This window comes from Theropithecus gelada, chromosome 15 (genome assembly GCF_003255815.1).
Source record: "Theropithecus gelada isolate Dixy chromosome 15, Tgel_1.0, whole genome shotgun sequence".
In the NCBI taxonomy this organism is placed as follows: domain Eukaryota; kingdom Metazoa; phylum Chordata; class Mammalia; order Primates; family Cercopithecidae; genus Theropithecus; species Theropithecus gelada.
In genome coordinates this window covers 8,962,016-8,983,030 of record NC_037683.1, presented here as the reverse complement: position 1 = coordinate 8,983,030, position 21,015 = coordinate 8,962,016, and the positions used below count along the sequence as shown (strand labels likewise).

At 44.6% G+C, this 21,015-nt stretch overlaps 1 protein-coding gene across 10 annotated transcripts in view; it reads right to left on the bottom strand.

The window, feature by feature from the left end:
• FNBP1 (formin binding protein 1) overlaps positions 1-21,015 on the bottom strand; it is a 161,705-nt gene that overhangs the window by 13,068 nt on the left and 127,622 nt on the right. For 4 of the 10 annotated variants that reach the window (XM_025360747.1, XM_025360751.1, XM_025360745.1 and 1 more), the window contains exons 11-15: positions 14,632-14,646; positions 7,324-7,433; positions 3,130-3,262; positions 768-889; positions 321-457 (exon numbers count right to left, since the gene is read on the bottom strand). In XM_025360747.1, coding sequence (XP_025216532.1) covers positions 321-457; positions 768-889; positions 3,130-3,262; positions 7,324-7,433; positions 14,632-14,646 — 517 coding nt within the window. Of the gene's footprint in view, positions 1-320; positions 461-767; positions 890-3,129; positions 3,263-7,323; positions 7,434-14,631; positions 14,647-21,015 lie in introns of all 10 variants that reach the window. The other 6 variants (XM_025360750.1, XM_025360753.1, XM_025360749.1 and 3 more) reach the window with 3 other exon arrangements.

Genomic DNA, 21,015 nt, shown 5'->3' with positions numbered 1-21,015 from the left:
GGAAGGAAGGAAGCAGGGAAGGAAGGAAGGAGGGAGGGAAGGAAGGAGGGAAGCAGGGAAGGAAGGAGGGAGGGAAGGAAGGAGGGAGGGAAGGAAGGAAGGAGGGAGGGAAGGAAGGAAGGAGGGAGGGAAGGAAGGAAGGAGGGAAGGAAGGAAGGAGGGAAGGAAGGAAGGAAGGAAGGAGGGAAGGAAGGAAGGAGGGAGAGAAGGAAGGAAGGAGGGAAGGAAGGAAGGAGGGAAGGAAGGAAGGGTGAAAGAAGAGTGACTCAGCTATTACGGTTTTTAAAAGGCAAGGGAATCCAGCGGACACGAAATGTCACCTTCAAACGTGTAGAGAGCTTTGCATGTCCCTATGGCAGGGAGGGGCTCCTCATCATCAAACTCGTCGTCAAAATCCGTGGCCAGCACCTTCACCTCACTCTCCTGACTCTGCTCCTCTGTGTAACTGCCATCTGGGCTGCTCAAGAAAGGAAAACACAAAGCAACTAAAGCGACTGACCCCAGGGAGGACTCAGGTTGAGTCCCTGTGACTGGAGAGTGCTTGCAACCCCCGCCCCTCAGCGAGTGCTGCAACTGAGACTACGGTAAATCATCCGCAGGCTCAGATCCCACACCCCATGTGGCATGGGGAAAGTGACAGGTCAATTGTAACAGACATTTTGGCATTGAACAAGTGCCTTATGCTCATTCCAGATTCCGAAATTTAGAAATAAATAGAAAGCCAACAGGCTCCCTTGCCAGAGGCAGGTGCTGTGCAGATACTGTACCTCTCGCGGTCCTGGGCGCAGTTGTTGACCGTGGGTGGGTTCTGGCTGTCGTACAGTCCGCTCTGCCGGCGCATCTGCTCGCTGCGTGCTGGGAGCCGGCCTTCAACCTCAGCCAGCCAGGCCTGGAGACGAAAGCAATGAGAGACTCCAACCTAAGGCCATCTGAGGGCCAGCCCAGAGTGTCCTAAGGTCCCAAAGGCCATCTTAAGACCAGCCCAGAGCGTCCTAAGGTCCCAAAGGCCATCTTAAGACCAGCCCAGAGCGTCCTAAGGTCCCAAACTCAGGGGCTGCTCTTGGCCATTTAACCCAATGTGAGAAAGTCTGCACCGGGGCAGAATGGCCACGTGTTCTGCATTCGACTGTTTAAATGGACTCAACGGCGGCTGTTTCCATTTCACCCAAAGTTGGAGACATAGAAACAAAGCCATATTTATGTGGTTGCCCACGACGAGGCAGAAAGCACACTGGACTACGCTGTCCCCTTGGGCTTTTAAGCAGCAGTGCAATCTTGGATAAGTCACTTCTAGTTTCCTTTTGACCATGAGGTCACCATGCGATACCCGAGGGCACAGCCATGCTTAAGCAGTGACTCAGTTTGAAAGTCACACTTCCCATTTTTTAGGAGTGTAACTTTTTTTTTTTTTTATAGAAATGAAACTTGTACTTAAAAATTAAAGTAGATAAAATGATCTTCAGCAACACTGGAAACGGTATAAAGAAGTCAAAGGAATAAAAATGATCAGAAGGCTGGGCACGGTGGCTCACGCCTGTAATCCCAGCACTTTGGGAGGCTGAGGCAGGTGAATCACTTGAGGTCAGGAGTTTGAGACCAGCCTGGCCAACATGGTGAAACCCTGTCTCTACTACAAATACAAAAATTAGCTGGGTGTGGTGGCGCGCGCCTGTAGTCCCAGCTGCTCGGGAAGCTGAGGCAGGAGAATCACTGGAACTCAGGAGGTAGATGGTACAGTGAGCTGAGATCGCACCACTGCACTCCAGCTTGGGTGACAGAGCAAGACTTTGTCTCAAAAAAAAAAAAAAAAAAAAAAATCAGAAAAGGACTGTTCTAAGTTCTAAATGCTCAAATGAACATTACTGATGGATTCTGAAAACAATGAAAAAAGCTGGCCGGGCACGGTGGCTCATGCCTGTAATCCCAGCACTTTGGGAAGCCAAGGTGGGTGGATCATCTGAGGTCAGGGGTTCGAGACCAGCCTGGCCAACATGGCAAAAACCCCGTCTCTACTAAAAATACAAAAATTAGCCAGGTGTGGTGGTGCGTGCCTGCAGTCCCAGCTACTCAGGAGGCTGAGGCAGGAGAATCACTTGAACCTGGGAAATGTAGGTCACAGTGAGCTGAGATCACGCTGCTACACTCCAGCCTGGGCAACAGGGCGAGACTTCATCTCAAAAAAACAGAATGAAAAAAGCCATAGTTAACCTTTCATTGCTGGAAACAATCTATTCTGATTGGTAGAATCGGTTGCTAATGTATTTTTCCACGCTCTGTAGTCTTTAAATGTGGTGTAGAGAGTGGGTTCAGGAGGCTTTTGTTGACAGCTTTTGAGTGCTCCTCTCCCTCCCTCCAACTTTTATTATTTATGTTTCCTGCTTGTTTCTCATTTGTGTTTCCTGCTGGTTCTCACACACACACACCCTTTCCATAATGGGCCCGCTGAAAGAACAATTGTATATTTCAGGGGATTTTTTTTCATTGCTTTTTTGATTCACTGGGATAATGGATCGCTCTATACTCCCAATTTTATTACCATGAGATGAAGCAGAATAACTTAAAGTACAAAAAATACTGGCCGGGCACAGTGGCTCACAGCTGTAATCCCAGCACTTTGGGAGGCTAAGGTGGGAGGATGGCTTAAGGCCAGGAGTTCAAGACCAGTCTGTGCAACAGAGCAAGACCCCGACTCTAAAACAAATAAAAAATTAAAAAATAAAACTTAGCCAGGTATGGTGGCATGTGTAATCTCAGCTCCTCAGAGGCTGAGCCAAGGAGGTCAAGGCTGCAGTGAGCTATAATCATGCCACTGTACCCCAGCCTGGGCAACAGAGCAAAATCCTATCTCTAAAATTAAAAAAACAAACAACCCCACCAACCCCCCAATGTATACAAATACAACGTTAAACACTGTCAGGTTTTACAGACACGATTAAGATAGGCTATGATGAGAAGCAGAATGTTCAACGGCGAAGCTGTATTTTTCCTTTGACCGTAACTCATGAAACAGCCTGCTGTTCCCATTGTGTCCCTCCCAGTGAGAGGACCGTCAGGGCCCCACGCCATTCTATACCGAGGAACACCTATTCTTCATTTCCAACAAAGCTTTCCACAACAGAAGTTTCATACCTCAAATTTCTGGGTCTCTAGTCGCAGTTTCTCTATATTTTGGCTGACTTCTGCTAATTTGTGATCCAAACTGGCTGGGTCTCCCATCTGAGGATTCTTTAGGTAGACATCTTTCATTTTTGTTATGGCATCTCTGAAAGAAAGAATGAGTAGAAAACTGTAAAGGGGCCGGGCGCGGTGGCTCAAGCCTGTAATCCCAGCACTTTGGGAGGCCGAGACGGGTGGATCACGAGGTCAGGAGATCGAGACCATCCTGGCTAACATGGTGAAACCCCGTCTCCACTAAAAAATACAAAAAACTAGCTGGGCGAAGTGGCGGGCGCCTGTAGTCCCAGCTACTCGGGAGGCCGAGGCAGGAGAATGGCGTGAACCTGGGAGGCGGAGCTTGCAGTGAGCTGAGATCCGGCCACGGCACTCCAGCCTGGGCGACAGAGCAAGACTCCGTCTCAAAAAAAAAAAAAAAAAAAAAAAAAAAAACTGTAAAGATTATTCCTTTTTTTTTTTTTTTTGAGACGGAGTTTCACTCTTATCACTCAGGCTGGAGTGCAACGGTGTGATCTCGGCTCACTACAACCTTCACCTCTGGGGTTGAAGCAATTCTTGCTGCCTCAGCCTCCAGAATAGCTGGGATTACAGGTGCATGCCACCACGCCCACCTAATTTTTGTAGTTTTAGTAGAGATGGGGTTTTGCCACATTGGCCAGGCTGGTCTTGAACTCCTGACCTCAGGTGATCTGCCTGCCTCGGCCTCCTAAAGTGCTGGGATTATAGGCGTGAGCTACCGCGCCTGGCAAAGGTTACTCTTATCAGCCAATATTCTACCACTTGGAAAACTATATGAATGCAAACATGGGAAGATTAGAGTACGGATTATAAGGGACTATTGGGCCAGCTTCCATTCTGGAAATTATAGGAATTCTGCTACTAAGGGCTATAAATACAGAAGCTGATTTTTAAATTTCAGTTCCCTTCTCTGAATGGTTATCTCCTTATTGTCCCTGGTAAATGAGAAGCACAAATGAATCCTGTTCTTCCCTTTGCCACATACACACAAAAAAGAAAAACAAAACCCAATAATTTAAAAAAAATTTTATTTATTTATTTATTTTTGAGACCAGGCTATGAGACTGGCTAATTTTTGTATTTTTGGTAGAGACTGCGTTTTGCCATGTTGCCCAGGCTGGTCTTGAGCTCCTGGCCTCAAGCAATCCACCTGCCTTGGCCTCCCAAAGTGCTGGGATTACAGGCGTGAGCCACCGAATCTGGCTTCAAAACCCAAGTATTTCCAACATGGTAAAACCCCGTCTCTACTAAAAATACAAAAATTAGCCAGGAGTGGTGGCATGTCCCCTTAATCCCAGCTACTTGGGAGGCTGAGGCAGGAGAATCACTTGAACCCAGGAGGTGGAGGCTGCAGTGAGCCGAGATCATACCACTGCACTCCAGCCTGGGCAACAGAGCAAGACTCCATCTCAAAAAACAAACAAACAAACAAAAAAATCCCCAAGTATTTCTACGTGTGCATTCTTCATGCAAACCAAAGCTACAGCTGGCATCCTGGGTCTCACGGGCTGCAATGTGCTCACCTGACGAAGAAGCACAGTTAATTGCTTTGGAAATGTTAACACACCCATTTCCACTGTTAAGAAATGGAATCCATAGTTGGTATCCACGACAGGTAAGCAACACAGCCTTACGGCTATACACTGTGGATCCCACATCCTTCCTGAAATCATGTTTGGAAGCAGCCCATGGTAGCCTGGGTAGACATCCCTAGAGAAGTTGGGGGTAGGTTTGGGTTGAAGATCAAAGAGCTCTACTAATTTTACCCTTGTTTCTGGGCACTTTTGGTAGGCAAATGACTACCAGGGGAGAGCAAATGACTGCCAGGGTGAAGGAGCCAACTTTGATGAGTGTCGGCAAATGAAAATCCAAAGCAGGCCATACAATACGATACAAGGCCGACAGACAAACCAAAAGATACATTCTGAGTCATGAGAAATAGTTTAACTAAAAATACAGAAATAACAGGAAGAGAGCTTCCGCAAGTCCTCACCACCCTCCACCTAAGAGGCTGAGACCCACCTGCACTTCCAGCCGCCTTATCTTGTTTCTTTCCTCTCTTCCTTCCTATCTTCCTTACTTCCTTCCTGCCTTCTTTCCCACAGCATGCATCATTCATTATTATTATGCTTATTGTTCACTCTCTCCTCCTGTTACAATGGAAGCTCTTGGAGGAAGCTCTATGAGCTCAAGTTACGCTGTTAACTTGATGGATCCTGAGCGTCAAGGCCACCCCTGGCACGGAGTAGATGCTCGATGAATATTTGTTAAATAAATATATATTTAAATAAGTGAACATTTAAAAATAATGTTTATAAATAATTTTTAAATAAACATTTAAAAATAATGTTACATGTTTGTTCTTAAAAATGTTTAAACATTTATTTATTTAACAAATAACAAACATTACAAGCCAAGTGTAATGTGGTCCATCCTTATGATGTCCTTTCCGAAACCCCTCTCTTGAGTTTACGGCCCACCCCTCCCGCTGCCTCCCTATTTCTTAGCAAAAGTCCTCAACAGAATTGTCTATATCCATTATCTTCAGGTCCTCTCCTCCCAGTCTTTCCTAATCAATCTCTCCACATGTTTATCAACTTTATGGATCTTTTTAAGGAACCAACTTTTGGATCTGTTGAATTGTATATTTTATTTATTTTTTATTATTTTTGAGATAAGAGTGTCACTCTGTCGCCCAGGCTGGAGTGCACTGGCATGATCTTGGCTCACTGCACCCTCTGCCTCCTGGGTTCCGGTGATTCTCCTGCCTCAGCCTCCTGAGTAGCTGGGACTACAGGTGACCCATCACACCCAGCTAATTTTTGTATTTTTAGTAGAGACAGGGTTTTGGCATGTTGGCCAGGCTGGTCTTGAACTCCTGACCTCAGATGATCCACCCACCTCAGTCTCTCAAAGTGCTGGGATTCCAGGTGTGAGCCACCATGCCCAGTTGCTTCTATTTCCTTTGGGCTTAATTTGCTGTTCTTTTTCTAACGTCTTGAGATAGATCCTAAGTGAGGATCTAAGTGAGCTAAGGCTCACTGATTTTTACCTCTCTGTTTTTCATATGCATTCAGAGCAATAAATCTCTTTATAAGCATGGCTTTAATGACATCCCACAAACTATATATAGAATGTATGTTAAAGTTCAATTCTATTTCATATACTTTCTAATATCTACTATGATTTTTTGTTTAGTTTATGGCTTATTTAAAGGCATATTTCTTTTTTTTTTTTTTTTGGAAACGGAGTTTTGCTCTTGTTGCCCAGGCTGGAATATAGTGGCACGATCTTGGCTCACCGCAACCTCCACCTCTGGGGTTCAAGCGACTCTCCTGCCTCATCCTCCCAAGTAGCTGGAATTACAGACACGCACTACCATGCCCAGCTAATTTTGTATTTTTAGTAGAGACGGGGTTTCTCCATATTGCCCAGGCTGGTCTCTCTCTTTTTTTTTTTTTTTTGACATAGGGCCTCACTCTGTTGCCCAGGCTGGAGTGGAGTGGCATGATCATGGCTTACTGCAGCCAGGCCCTCCTGGGCTCAGGTGTTCCTCCCACTTCAGCCTCCTAAATAGCTGGGACTACAGGTGCACACCATCGTGCCTGGCTAGTTTTTTTTCCTTTTTTTTTTTTAGGGGTTTTGCTATGTTGCCTGGGCTGGTCTTGAACTCCAGGGCTCAAGCAATCTTCCTGCCTCAGCCTCCCAAGGTGCTGGGATTACAGGCGTAAGCCACCACGCCCAGCCTGAATTTGAATTTCTTTTCTTTTAATTTTTATTTTATTTTAAATTATTTTTTATTTTTATTTTTTTGAGACAGAGTCTTGCTCTGTTGCCCAGGCTGGAGTGCAATGGCATGATCTTGGCTCAATGCAACCTCTGCCTCCTGGGTTCAAGCGATTCTTCTGCCTCAGCCTCCTGAGTAACTGGAACTACAGATGCACGCCACCACACCCGACTAGTTTTTATATTTTTAGTAGAGACGGGGTTTCACCATGTTGGCTAGGCTGGTCTTGAACTCCTGACCTCAGGTGATCCACCCACCTCAGCCTCCCAAAGTGCTGGGATTACAAGCTGTGAGCCACTGCGCCCAGCCTTGAATTCTTAATAAGTCATATTGATGCACTATACCTTTGATCCATCTCCTTTTGAATTTCTTTACTTAACTCATCGACTTTCTGCTGCAGCTTTTTCCTTCTTTGTTCAGGTGGGAGGTTGCTGAAATCCTCCGGTGTTGCACCCTGCAGACACAAATATAAATGAGAAACCAGAAAGCCCCAGACTTTCCTTGAAAGAAGGCTGTAAGCAAAGTCTGCAGCCATGGGGGGTGCAGACGTCTGCATGTGGCTTCATGAAACAGATTAAGCTCTTTCCCACTACACCCAGCCGAGATGCAAAAATCAATGCATGCAAACTGCGAAAGTCCCATAAACTACTCCCAGTTCCATGGATACTGGCCAGAACGCCCCAGAAAAAGCAGTGAGCAACACTACAGGAAAGGAGAGGAAGAGATACTTTTGACTCTAGGGAGAATCCATGAAAAACACATTTTGAGATAGTCTTCTTCATTTTCCTACCAAGTGTTACCATCAATGTCAGTGGCAACACTAAAGTGTTAATGAAATTTATGTTCCCTTAATATAAACCCCACCGACCACTGCACACCTAGCTGCCGCCTTTTCCCTAGCGTGAGTATTCCTGCCTGTCTCTTCACACAGGCTGAGGCCAAAAGTCTCCATCCCTGTAAAGTGACAGATGGGACATCACATTCCTCAGAGAGTGTGGGTGAAAAAGAACATTAAAAAAAAAAAAATCTCTCTTCCCTGCACCCCATGCACGCTTCCCTCTGCTGCCTCTGAACTTTTTTTTTTTTCCTTGAGACGGAGTCTCACTCTGTTGCCCAGGCTGGAGTGCAGTGGCGTGATCTCAGCTCACTGCAACCTCTGCCACCCGGATTCAAGTGATTCTCCTGCCTCAGCCTCCTGAGTAGCTGGGACTACAGGCACGCGCCACCATGCCTGGCTAATTTTCCACATCTCTAACTCTTGACTTCAGGTGATCCGCCCACCTTGGCCTCCCAGAGTGCTGGGATTACAGACGTGAGCTGCCGCGCCCAGAAGAGTGACTTCTTTTAGGCACCTTTAGGAAGCCTCTCAGAGTTCAGAGAGAATGCCCTCCCTGACCTCAAAAATCAATTTTCCACAGTGTATGAAACTCATCTCCGTGGTTTTTAATCTGTCAGAAGAACTGTATTTTGATATCTTGATTCCCTTTTCAAAAGCAACTGCTCTCTTTACTCTGTGCGTGTGCTTTAAGGAGAAAGTATCAACAGTTTCAGGCTTTGACATATGCTTACTTGTTAGAAAGCTATGGCTACACTGTGCTTTTACTTAAGCAAGGCTATGTTCATAAAGAGAGAGAAATTTCATGCTGGGCACGGTGGCTTATGCCTGTAATCCCAGCACTTTGAGAGGTGAGGTGGGTGGATCACGAGGTCAGGAGTTTGAGACCAGCCTGGCCGACAAAGTGAAACCCCATCTCTACTAAAAATGCAAAAAATTAGCTGGGCGTGGTGGCGGGCGCCTATAATCCCAGCTACTTGGGAGGCTGAGGCAGGAGAATCGTTTGAACCCAGGAGGCAGAGGTTGCAGCGAGCCGAGATCGCGCCACTGCACTCCAGCCCGGGCAACAATGCGAGACTCCATCTCAAAAAAAAAAAAAGAGAGAGAGAGAAGAGAGAGAAATTTCTTCAAATAACCAGGGATAAGCCAGGGCATTTAGAAAAGAGATTTTACTTTAAACCCTCAATTCTTTTGAAACAAGGACAAGACAGGCTTGGGGCAGGGTAGAAAGAAGGGACCCAGTTAATGTAATTCCAGAAGCAAGTTGCATTTGCCAAGCAGCTTACATGGGGGCATGTGACTGGGTTCCTATGCTGATTAAGATAAAATGCCAGGGTGATGTGCTGGGAACTGTGTGATTCAGCAAATAGTTGACCACAAAAGGCCACGCAAAGAACTTTCAGCGAATGTTCTCAAAGACACACCCGTCAGACACACTGACCCTCTAATGTGTGTGTGTATGTGTGTTTGTGTTAGAGATAAGAGTGAAACCAGACTAGAAGTGACTATTCCTAATAGCAAACCAAAGAAGTTTAATTTGACTCTGAATCTAAGATGAAACAAAACTAACCTTTAATACAAAAAAAAAAAAGACTTGTTTTCCATATACTATGGCGCTACAATATTTCCGCTACAAATTTGAAAACTGGATTATTATAGATTATGGATTTCACCATGTTGGTCAGGCTGGTCTCGAACTCCTGACCTCAGGCGATCCGCCCATCTCGGCCTCCCAAAGTCCTGGGATTACAGGCGTGAGCCACCACACCCGGCCTCTTGCTGCGGTCTTTTGTTAAAACATCAGAGTACCTTCCACCTCAGAAAACAGAATCAGTCTCTCGGACCTCCGCGTGCCCTTCTTTCACCTGCCCAAGGCAGGATTCTGATTGTGTCCATGGGATCCTCATTCAAGAGGATCCTGCCCCATACCCTGGAGGAAGGAAGGCTGCACAGGGAGGCCAAGAAGAATCTGTACAGACAGGCCCTGCTGGGCGTCCCTACCCGATCTATGAGGATGCGATCAGGCCCTTTCTGACCAATCTCATTTCAACGAGGTTGTCCATGCTTCAGTCATGTCTATCTGATGAAGTCTCATAAAAGGACCAAGACGACAGGGTTTTTGGGGAGATTCCTAGAGAGTGGCTGCCCAGGGAGGGCATGGAGGCACTGTGCCCCCTCCCCCATACCTCGCCCTAAGCATCTCTTCATCTGCATCTTTTGTAATACTCTTTGAAATAAACCAGTAAATGTGGTGGCCAGGCACCGTGGCTCACGCCTGTAATCCCAGCACTTTGGGAGGCTGAGGCAGGCAGATCACGAGGTCAGGAGTTCGAGACCAGCCTGACCAACATGGAGAAACCCCCGTCTCGACTAAAGACACAACAAATTAGCCAGGTGTGGTGGTGCACGCCTGTAGTCCCAGCTACTTGGGAGGCTGAGGCAGGAGAATCGCTTGAACCTGGGAGGTGGAGGTTGTGGTGAGCCAAGATCACGCCATTGCATTCCAGCCTGGGCGACAGGTGAGACTCCGTCTCAAAAAACAAACAAACAAAAAAACCAAAAACAGACCAGTAAATGTAAGCATTTTCCTGAGCTCTGTGAGCTGCCCCTGCAAATTAATTGAACCCAAAGAGGGGGTCATGGGAACTCCAAATTGAAGCTAGTCCATCAGGAGTTCTGGAAGCCTGGACTTGCGACTGGTGGGAAGGAGGGGGCAGTCCTGCAGGACTGAGCCCTCAACCCCAGGATCGGCCACTATCTCCAGGTAGATAGCATCAGAATGGAATTGAATTAGAGGACACCCAGCCAGTGTCTGCTGTTTGATATATAAGGGAAACACTGATATATTTGGTCATAGAAATCTTCTGTGTTGATTGGCATGGTGAAACAGCAGAGGAAAAACGGTTTGAGTTTTATCAAGCAAGCATGTTTTCCAGAACTGAGAATTTTTTAAAAGCTGGAATACGGCAAAACACAATGTTAAGATACACTGCTTCAGAAATCAGGAAATCTAGGCCAGGCGTGGTGGCTCATGTCTGTAATCTCAGAACTTTGGGAGGCCAAGGCGGGTGGATCACCTGAGGTCAGGAGTTCGAGACCAGCCTGACCAACATGGAAAAACCCCGTCTCTACTAAAAATACAAAATTAGCCAGGCGTGGTGGCGCCCATCTGTAATCCCCGCTACTCGGGAGGCTGAGGCAGGAGAATCGCTTGAACCCGGGAGGTGGAGGTTGTGGTAAGCCAAGATTGCGCCACTGTGCACTCCACCCTGGGCAACAAGAGTGAAACTCCATCTCAAAAAAACAAAAAAGAAGTCAGGAAATCTGAGAAGTGGTCAAAGTTCACCTCGTTAATATGTGCTGAGCCTTGCTATGTGCTGTGAGTCCAACAGAACTTTCTACAGTGATGGCAATGTTCTATGGCCGTGCTGTCCAACACAGAGGCCATGTGTGGCTGTGAAGCATTTGAAATGTGGCTGGTGAAATTGTGGAACCGAATTTTTTAAAATTTATTTAGTTTTAATTAATTAAAACTCAATAGTAGCTGGGTGTGGTGGCTTACACCTGTAATCCCAGCACTTTGGGAGGCCGAGGTGGACGGATCACCTGAGGTCAGGAGTTCAAGACCAGCCTGGACAACATGGTGAAACCCTGTCTCTACAAAAATACAAAAATTAGCTGGGCATGATGGCAAGTGCCTGTAATCCCAGCTACTCGGGAGGCTGAGGTATAAGCCGCCCGAGTAGCTGGGATTACAGGCACTTGCCATCATGTGGTAAGTGGCTACCATGTCGGACAACAGCTTTGGCCTCTGTGCAGGTGTATAAACAGGTGCGGAGAAATCTATCAGTAAAACACACTGTACTGATGACTTATAAATAGATAAGAAAACAACAAAGACAGGCCATAACAGGTGGAGTTTGTATGGGAAGAGAGGGTCATATACATCTACCTATGTTTTAAGTATCTGGAGTTCTGTAAGATAACCTTGTTCTATGTACTAATAAAATCAAACTTGGCCAGGCCCGGTGGCTCACACATGTAATCCCAGCCCTTTGGGGGGCTGAGGTGGGCGGATCACCTGAGGTTAGGAGCTCAAGACCAGCCTGGCCAACATGGCAAAATCCCATCTCTACTAAAAATACAAAAATTAGCCAGGTGTGGTGGCACGCCCTTATAAACCCAGCAACTCGGGAGGCTGAGGCATAAGAATCGCTTGAACCCAGGAGGTGGAGGTTGCAGTGAGCCGAGATCGCGCCACTGCACTCCTGCCTAGGGTACAGAGTGAGACTCTTGGTCTCCTGAAAGAAAAAAAAATCAAACCCCTGCTTGTTGACAGCTTCCCCCCACCCCAAAATAGCACAAGCTCTGTGTAATACTACCTCTTCAGATTTTGGGTTTTTTGTTTTGTTTTGTTTTACAGTTTTTTTTTGAGACAAGGTTTCATTCTATTACCCAAGGCTGGAGCAGCCTCGACCTCCTGGGCTCAATCAATCCTCCTGCCTCAGCCTCCAGTACAGCTGGGATCACAGGCACAGACCACCATGCCCGGCTAATTTTTGTATTTTTTTGTAGAGTCAGGTTTCACCATGATGCCCAGGCTGGTCTAGAACTCCTGGGCTCAAGTGATCTGCCTGCCCCCACCTCCCAAAGTGCAGATATTACAGGCGTGAGCCACCACACCTGCCACCACATCTTTTTTCTTTTTTCTTTTTTTTTTTTTTGAGACATGGTCTCACTCTGTCACCCAGGCTGGAGTGCAGTGGCGCAGTGATAGCTCACTGCAACCTTGAACCCCTGGGCTCAGGCAATCCTCCTGCCTCAGCCTTCCAAAGCACTGGGATTCCAGGCATGAACCACCATGCCCAGCCAGCACTTCACTTCTTTGCTGCCTTCAAAGTAATGGTATAAAGCGACAATTCAATACCAAGTTGGTAAAATACTTTGTGTTTCAAACAGAAAGACTGCCTAAAAATACTACCTTTTGCTGCTAGCACCCAGAAAAACAATGGGAAATAAGGAAACCCTGGCAGCTGAGAAGGCCTCCTAGTCAACAGATCCAGTTTTTCCCAAGTTCATACTGCGGATAAACTTGTAGTTCATTTAAGTGTCTAGATCTCTTTCCTTCATGTAGAGGCCTTAATCAAAGACTCTTCTCAGGATTTTATTTCACAGCCTAAGAAATGTTTAATTTAATAAAATATTCTTTTTTTTTAGGGTTGGATCCATTACCGGATACTGAGTTGTGTTAAAAAAAATTAGGTATATACATACATACGTCTATATATATATAAAAAAATATATAAATCATCATAAAATACTATCCTAGGTTATCAATAGTGTGCTTATAGTGCTGATCTTATTCCTAGTTGAATTGTCACAGTTGACCACTGTCCATTATTTTAGGATATTCCTTTTTTTTTTTTTTTTGAGACGGAGTCTCGCTCTGTCGCCCAGGCTGGAGTGCAGTGGCCGGATCTCAGCTCACTGCAAGCTCCGCCTCCCGGGTTCGCGCCATTCTCCTGCCTCAGCCTCCCGAGTAGCTGGGACTACAGGCGCCCGCCACCTTGCCCGGCTAGTTTTTTGTATTTTTTAGTAGAGACAGGGTTTCACCGTGTTAGCCAGGATAGTCTCGATCTCCTGACCTCGTGATCCACCCGTCTCGGCCTCCCAAAGTGCTGGGATTACAGGCTTGAGCCACCGCGCCCGGCCTAGGATATTCTTAGCTGTGGAATTTGAGAAGACTATGAAACTATTACACATATTTGAAGTATAGTTATAGGTTATGTTAGTTACTTTTAATAAATTTAATGATTAGTTTGACTGTTGACTAGGCATATACAATTAAGTAGAAACAACACAAAACACTGAGTGAATAATTCTAAAAGGCTTAGGAGGCTCTTTTCACTGTCCACGAAATCATCTTGTGGCCTCTTGAATCAGATATGCACAAGGCACCAACATATCTACATCGCGCCATAAAGATTCCACAGTCTTCCATTCCCACAGGTGGCCTCAAACCTGGGTAGCCGCTGCCGGCTGGGATCATTCCTGCACGGCTCCTTCAGGCTCCCAGATATTTTCATCTACTTCTATGGTTCTCAAATAGGAACATTTTTCAACTATTAAATTTACTTTTATATCAAAATGATCCAACAGACACCCCCCAAGATGTAATATTTACGTTCATATATATATATATATATATATATATATATATATATATATATATTTGGAGAAGAAGTCTTGCTCTGTCACCCAGGCTAGAGTCCAGTGTTGCAATCTTGGTTCATTGCACCCTTCACCTCCCGGGTTCAAGCAGTTCGTTGCCCCGGCCTCCCGAGTAGCTGGGACTACAGGCGCACGCTGCCACGCCCGGCTAATTTTTTGTATGTATAGACGGGGTTTCACTGTGTTGCCCGGGCTGGTCTCGAACTCCTGAGCTCAGGCAATCCACTCACCTTGGCCTCCCACAGTGCTAGGATTACAGGCGTAAGCTACTGTGCCCGGCCTTTACGTTCATATTTGTATAGACACTTTATTAACATTTGTCCTCCTCTTAAGGCCCCAGTAATAACATCAAGTCGTGAGTTAAGTGTTAATTTTCTTAGCAACTTGAAAAGATTAAGATCACCTCTATTAGATTCTGGACCTTTGTATCCAAGAAGTCTAATAAGGAAACACCAACAAAAGCACACGTAAGAGAAACACAAACCAAGTTAACTTTGAAGACATGTTGTGCATGGCATAGCATTCATAAAAGACACGCCAGAAAACCTGATTAGACTCAGGACATGCATGGAACAATTGTGCTTACCAGCTTGAGAGAAAGCTTCATGTAAAAATTGGAGAGGTATGGGAAAAATAGAGAGAAAGAGAGAGAGAAAGAGAAAAAAAACAAAAACAACACATCAGAAGAGGAGGAACTTGGTCAGTTCTGCCATATTACAATAACACACGTCTACCCGCTGATTTATAAAAATGACTTGTAGCAGATCTGTGCAAAAGTTCACAAGAAGGGCTGCTCCCTAATGAAATTTTTCTTAGGCTCCACATTGCCAGAGCAAAGATCAGAGAGAAAAGGACGGTTTCTGTTACAGGCCTGTACTGGCCACCTCAGCCTAGATGTAAACTAAAGGAAGCTTGTAGTTGGTGACACATAATGACTATCAAAGAAAAAATACAGGGCTGGGTGCTCACGCCTGTAATCCCAGCACTTTGGGAGGTCGAGGGTGATGGATCACCTGAGGTCGGGAGTTCGAGACCAGCCTGACCAACGTGGAGAAACCCCGTCTCTACTAAAAATACAAAATTAGCCTGGCGTGGTGGTACACACCTGTAATCCAAGCTACTTGGGAGGCTGAGGCAGGAGAATCGCTTGAACCCGGGAGGCGGAGGTTATGGTGAGCCGAGACCGTACCATTGCACTCCAGCCTGGGCAACGAGAGCGAAACTCCATCTCAAAAAAAAAAAAGAAAAAGAAAAAATATAATCACACAACCTTTTTGTTCTCCAAATTTCCCATGGAAAGTTTCACACAGACTAAAACAAGTCTGAACACCAATGACTTCCATGACAGGAAAGTAATATTTTAATATTAAGGAACTCTAATAAATATAAACATTGACATGAAGGCAAAGTCTGAAATGGGTAAATTGGTAACAAAGAGCTGACGAGCAGTTGCTCTAAGAAACTACCAGCAGGACCTGGAAAGACCCTTGCAGCCAGGCTAGAGGACAACGTTCTCTCCCCCCGGAGAAGTGGGTGTCACCCCTCGCTCCGTGGATGGTGTCTGCTGAGGCTTTCTGTGAAACTCTGAGCCCATTTGGAGAATTATCCACTGTGACTGCTCTTTTATCTTTTTATTTTTTTTTTGAGACAGAGTCTCGCACTGTCGTCCAGGCTGGAGTGCAGTGGCGTGATCTTGGTTCACTGCCACCTCTGCCTTCCAGGTTCAAGCAATTTTCCTGCTTCAGCCTCCTGAGTAGCTGGGATTACAGGTGACTGCCACCAAGCCCAGCTAATTTTTTGAATTTTTAGTAGAGACAGGGTTTCCCCTTGTTGGTCAGGCTGGTCTCGAACTCCTGAACTCGTGATCCGCCCACCTCCCAAAGTGCTGGGATTACAGGGGTGAGCCACTGTGCCCGGCCATGACTGCTCTTTTTAAAGTATGTATTTACTTATCAATTTGCTGATTTTTGGTTTTGTTTTTGGAGACAGGGCAGGTTGTACAGTGGCACAATCTCAGCTCACTGAAGCCTCAACCTCTAGGGCTCAAGTGATCTTCACACCTCAGTCTCCTGGTACATACAGGAGGCGGCACTACAGGTACGTGCCACCACGTCTGGCTACGTTTTGTATTTTTTGGTAGAGATGGGGGTTTCACCATGTTGCCCAGGTTGATATCAAACTCCTGGGCTCAAATGATCCACCCACCCCAGCCTTCCAAAGTGCTGGGATTACAGGTGTGAGCCACCACACGCGGCCTAAAAAACTAATTCTTAATTTGAGATTGATTCAAAGTTGACGCTTCTTTGTAAATAAAAAATGACCTTTTAAATAAATTGTCACTATATAGAAACATGAGATTTTACAGGAAAGAAACAGAAAGATAAACTTTGGCAGGGGGAAAATGGTACATACAGTCACATTCCTGACTGTCTGACATGGGCAGTCTACAGAGATCCCAGCCCACCTGTGAACTTGAGCATAAATCTACTGATCACAACTGGAATTCATCGTACGCACAGACAAGACTTATGGTGCACAGCAGAAAACTCCAAATATCTTTCCTACAAGGCACACTACCATATACAGATATTTTCTCACACATTATTGTCTAAACATTGCTAATTCAAAGAACTAACATTTCAACTAGATACACTATTTGCTCTCTACTCGGCTACTTTCATTACGCAAAGTTACATATTCTTTCTTAAGCATTCCAGAGAGTTCTCACCTCAAAATATTGTATAGAGGAAGATTATAACACTTCATAGTAAAAATGAGTCGTTAGGATTGAACAGAGATTCCCCATTGAATAGGAAATACCAAATTCTCAGACAAATTCCATTTTATTTGTGACGGATGATCTATTAATACGAGAAGTGCCATCACAGTACGTGGAATTTCTTTTTAATCATTCTATACTGGTTTTCAGTCTTAAGTTGTAAGCCAGCCAATTAGAATTTCTCTTAAAATTAGAAAGCGAAATCACTGGCTAAAATAATAATTTTGAAGATTTCATTAAGTGCATTGCTAGACACCTGAAGAATTAAAAAGCTGTCAGTTTCAGGCGACAGTTAAGAGCCGTGGGAGCCACAAGCGTCAATAACACATGGGGAACGCAGCCCGGGCGGGCCCATGTGTTATTGGACAGTCACAGGACTAACCTCAAGTACAAAGAAAGGGGACAGTGAAAAATCAATATATAGATACATAGAGAGAAGCAAAATCATTTTACTGTGCTAGGAAATCGCTCACGCTTCCTTGATTTGTTTGTTTGTTCTCCGAGCTTTAGGGCATAACTCCCTTATGGATCCATTTGTTACAAACATGGATATGGGTGACTGAGCTACACTGCCGTCTGTAAGAGCGCCACTCTCCCGTGACCACGCACTGCAGCTGTGTTTTTATGCGTGAAATTCTGCGGTAAAGTCATACTCAATGATATCTCAGACGGCAGTCACAGTCCCTTTAAAGATTTTTACCAGAACTAGAATGAAAAGAGAAAAACAAAAAAACAAGCTCAGCTCACCACTGTTATTAGAAAGTTTGCTTCCTTTATTCATGCAAGCTTTTTCAGATAAAGTTGCCTGTGGTTGAATTTACACGATTAGGCTTTTTTCTTTTTTTTTTTTCCTGGTGTCCAGTTCTCTCAATTAAGAATTTCATTTTGTAGTGTGGAAGCATAACAGAGTGCCTCTGGGTCCCCAGTCTTGGTGCTGTGAATGGGGTTAGTGGCTGTGCCATGACTGTATGACCTGGCCATCACAGGTGAACTTACAACATAGTCCCTAGCCTCAAAGGCATACGTGGGTTTCCCTATCGTCCTCTTCATGAGTTCTTTGTGAAAACAGAAAGACTGAGTCTGAGTCTGCCAATAACCAGCAAGAGAACAAGATAAAATAAATAAAATTAAAGTAATCATAAGACTTTCACATATGACAAACAACTGGTAAGGATTTTCAAAATTTTTTGGTCAACTTTGATGGTATTTTTCCATACAATGAACTCTAAAATATGAAAAACGTATGTCCATATTTTAGATATAGAAGTCTCTTGCGCAGGCCAGAAAATGAAATCTTAATTTAAGCAATAAAATTCCCCTTTGTAGATTGCAAACTGAGAACATACTATCTAGTTTCATTTTTCTTCAACTTACGTAAAAATGAAATAACGGTTAATGCTCTGGCGGCATCTTTAAAAATATTCAGTGAAACAAAATTCCCTTTCAAATGTCAACAGCTTACAACAAATAACATTTTATCCTGTTTAATGATTTGGAAACAAAATCAGTTATGCTGAGATATGTTTGCATGGGATTTATATACTCTGATAATAGAAACAAATTATTGACATCTGAATCTGAAAGCTGCAAAACATGATCAATTAAAAGACATAATAAAATCACAGATTTGTTATTCTCTCAGGAACCTTTTCTAGTTAAATTATCATTGGCATAATAGTGTTAAGTTACAAAGCAGAATAAATGAGAAGGTAGGAAGGGCTGTACCATTTTGGTCATGGAACCTGTCAGTCCTGCCATGGATGTCCCATGCAAGTTCCATGTTGAGACTGTTTAAAAATGAAATCTATTTCTCCAAACTTTAGATTTGTTTTTTGAGCTTATGCTTCCTCTTTTTTTGCATTGCTGTGTCCTACAGGAAGGAAGATTAATTCTGACCCTAAGAACAGATTGACCAAAAGTGAGGGAAGCAAAACTTTTTCTCTATTTCTTTTTTTTTTTTTTCGAGACGGAGTCTCGCTCTGTCGCCCAGGCTGGAGTGCAGTGGCCGGATCTCAGCTCACTGCAAGCTCCGCCCCCCGAGTTCACGCCATTCTCCTGCCTCAGCCTCCTGTGTAGCTGGGACTACAGGCGCCCGCCACCTCGGCCGGCTAGTTTTTCGTATTTTTTAGTAGAGACAGGGTTTCACGTGTTAGCCAGGATGGTCTCGATCTCCTGACCTCGTGATCCGCCCGTCTTGGCCTCCCAAAGTGCTGGGATTACAGGCTTCAGCCACCGCGCCCGGCCCCTTCTCTGTATTTCTTTACAATTGCTTCTAGTGGGTATATGTATATGGTTTAACCCCAGGAAAATAAACTCATCATTTGGGAAATTTTTTTTAGCAAAGATTTGCTGAGTACAGGCTTGAGGAGTAAGAAATAAAATTCATATCCCTGATTATGGTAAAACAGAGATTTTCCTTTAAATCATCAAAGGAACCAGTTTCCCATACCCATTTCACTGTTTTAAGTGTTATATCTTTTTTTTAAATTTTATTTTTATTATTTTTTTTATTTTTAGATGGAGTCTCACTCTGTTACCCAGGCTGGAGTGCAGTGGCCCTATCTTGGCTCACTGCAACCTCCACCTCCTGGGTTCAAGCAATTCTCCTGCCTCAGCCTCCCAAGTAGCTGGGATTACAGGTGTGCATCACCATGCCCAGCTAAGTTTTGTATTTTTAGTAGAGATGGGGTTTCACCATGTTGGTCAGGCTGGTCTCAAATTCCTGACCTCGTGATCCACCCACCTCGGCCTCCCAAAGTGCTGGGATTACAGGTGTGCACCACAGCGCCCAGCCTATCTTCTTCTACCCATCCTTTTCTTACATTTATTGATTACTGAATTCTTTGGTATTTTTCTAAATATTTAGAGAATACCATGAACCACAGATTCACAAACCATTTTCAGCCAACAGACTGCGTAATGTTAAGAGAAAACTGGAATAGACACATAAACAAATGGTAAACAATCATGAATATTCATCATGAGAGTCCAAAAAAATACAGAGATAATATATAAATATAACACATGAGTGCTTGGTAAAGCGGCAGAGATGGGTTAACTGACAGTTCATATGAAACTTTCAGTCTAGCAAAAACACCTTTGTCTTGGAAATTCTTGGATTAACAATGAGTGGAGTTCTAAACGCCAGCATCGTTGAGCCAAGAAGCTGTAGATTCCTCAAGTCCTAATTATACAGCTCAGCTCAATCCGTCATCCACTTTTGAAGCTGTACTCTGCCTTCCACCAACGGCTTTTTTCACATCTTTAGGAAATTACATTTCTAATTCTTAACCTGATATGATAGATAGCACTAAAGCAAGATAATTCTACCAACTATAAATTCGAGAATCTCATATTAAAGGAACTCTGCATATAAGGAAATATTGTTTCGTCCCCTATTTTTAAAAAGTATTGATAATAACCTTGTTATCAATTATGTATTTACATTATTTTATTTTATTTATTTATTTTTTTTGGAGAAAGGGTCTCACTCTGTTGCCCGGGCTAGAGTACAGTGGTATATGTCGGTTTACTGCAACCTTTGCCTCCTAGGCTCCAGCAATTCTCCCATCTCAGCTTCCCAAGTAGCTAGGACTACAGGCACATGCCACCAGGCCTGGCTATTATTTTTGTTTTTTTCTTGAGACGGAGTCTTGCTCTGTTGCCCAGGCTGGAGTGCAATGGCGCCATCTCAGCTCACTGCAACCTCCGTTTCCCAGGTTGAACCGAGTCTCCTGCCTCAGTCTCCCAAGTAGCTCCCGAGTAACGTCTCCGGACGTTAACATGTCCGGCTAATTTTTGTATTTTTAGTAGAGACGGGGTTTCACCATGTTGGTCAGGCTGGTCTTGAACTCCTGACCTCAGGTGATCCGCCTGCCTCGGCCTCCCAAAGTGCTGGGATTACAGGCATGAGCTACTGCACCAGGCCTCTTCTTTATACAGTGTAGTTTTTGTGGAAATATGATTATCAGGTTAACAATGACTACTGTTATTCTTTTCCTGGTAACCAGCTGTTAATTCCAAGTCTAAGAAGGACATCTCTTCTCTAGTTAATTAGCTGTAGTTTAGAATCCTTTCCCATGCCAATGTGTCAGCTGGCACTCAAGAAAGGCTGATATCCACCTCTGGCTTTGGGGCACTACCAGGTACTATTTGGAAAGAAGTAACCCAACTGTCAGTTGACTGGAGAGT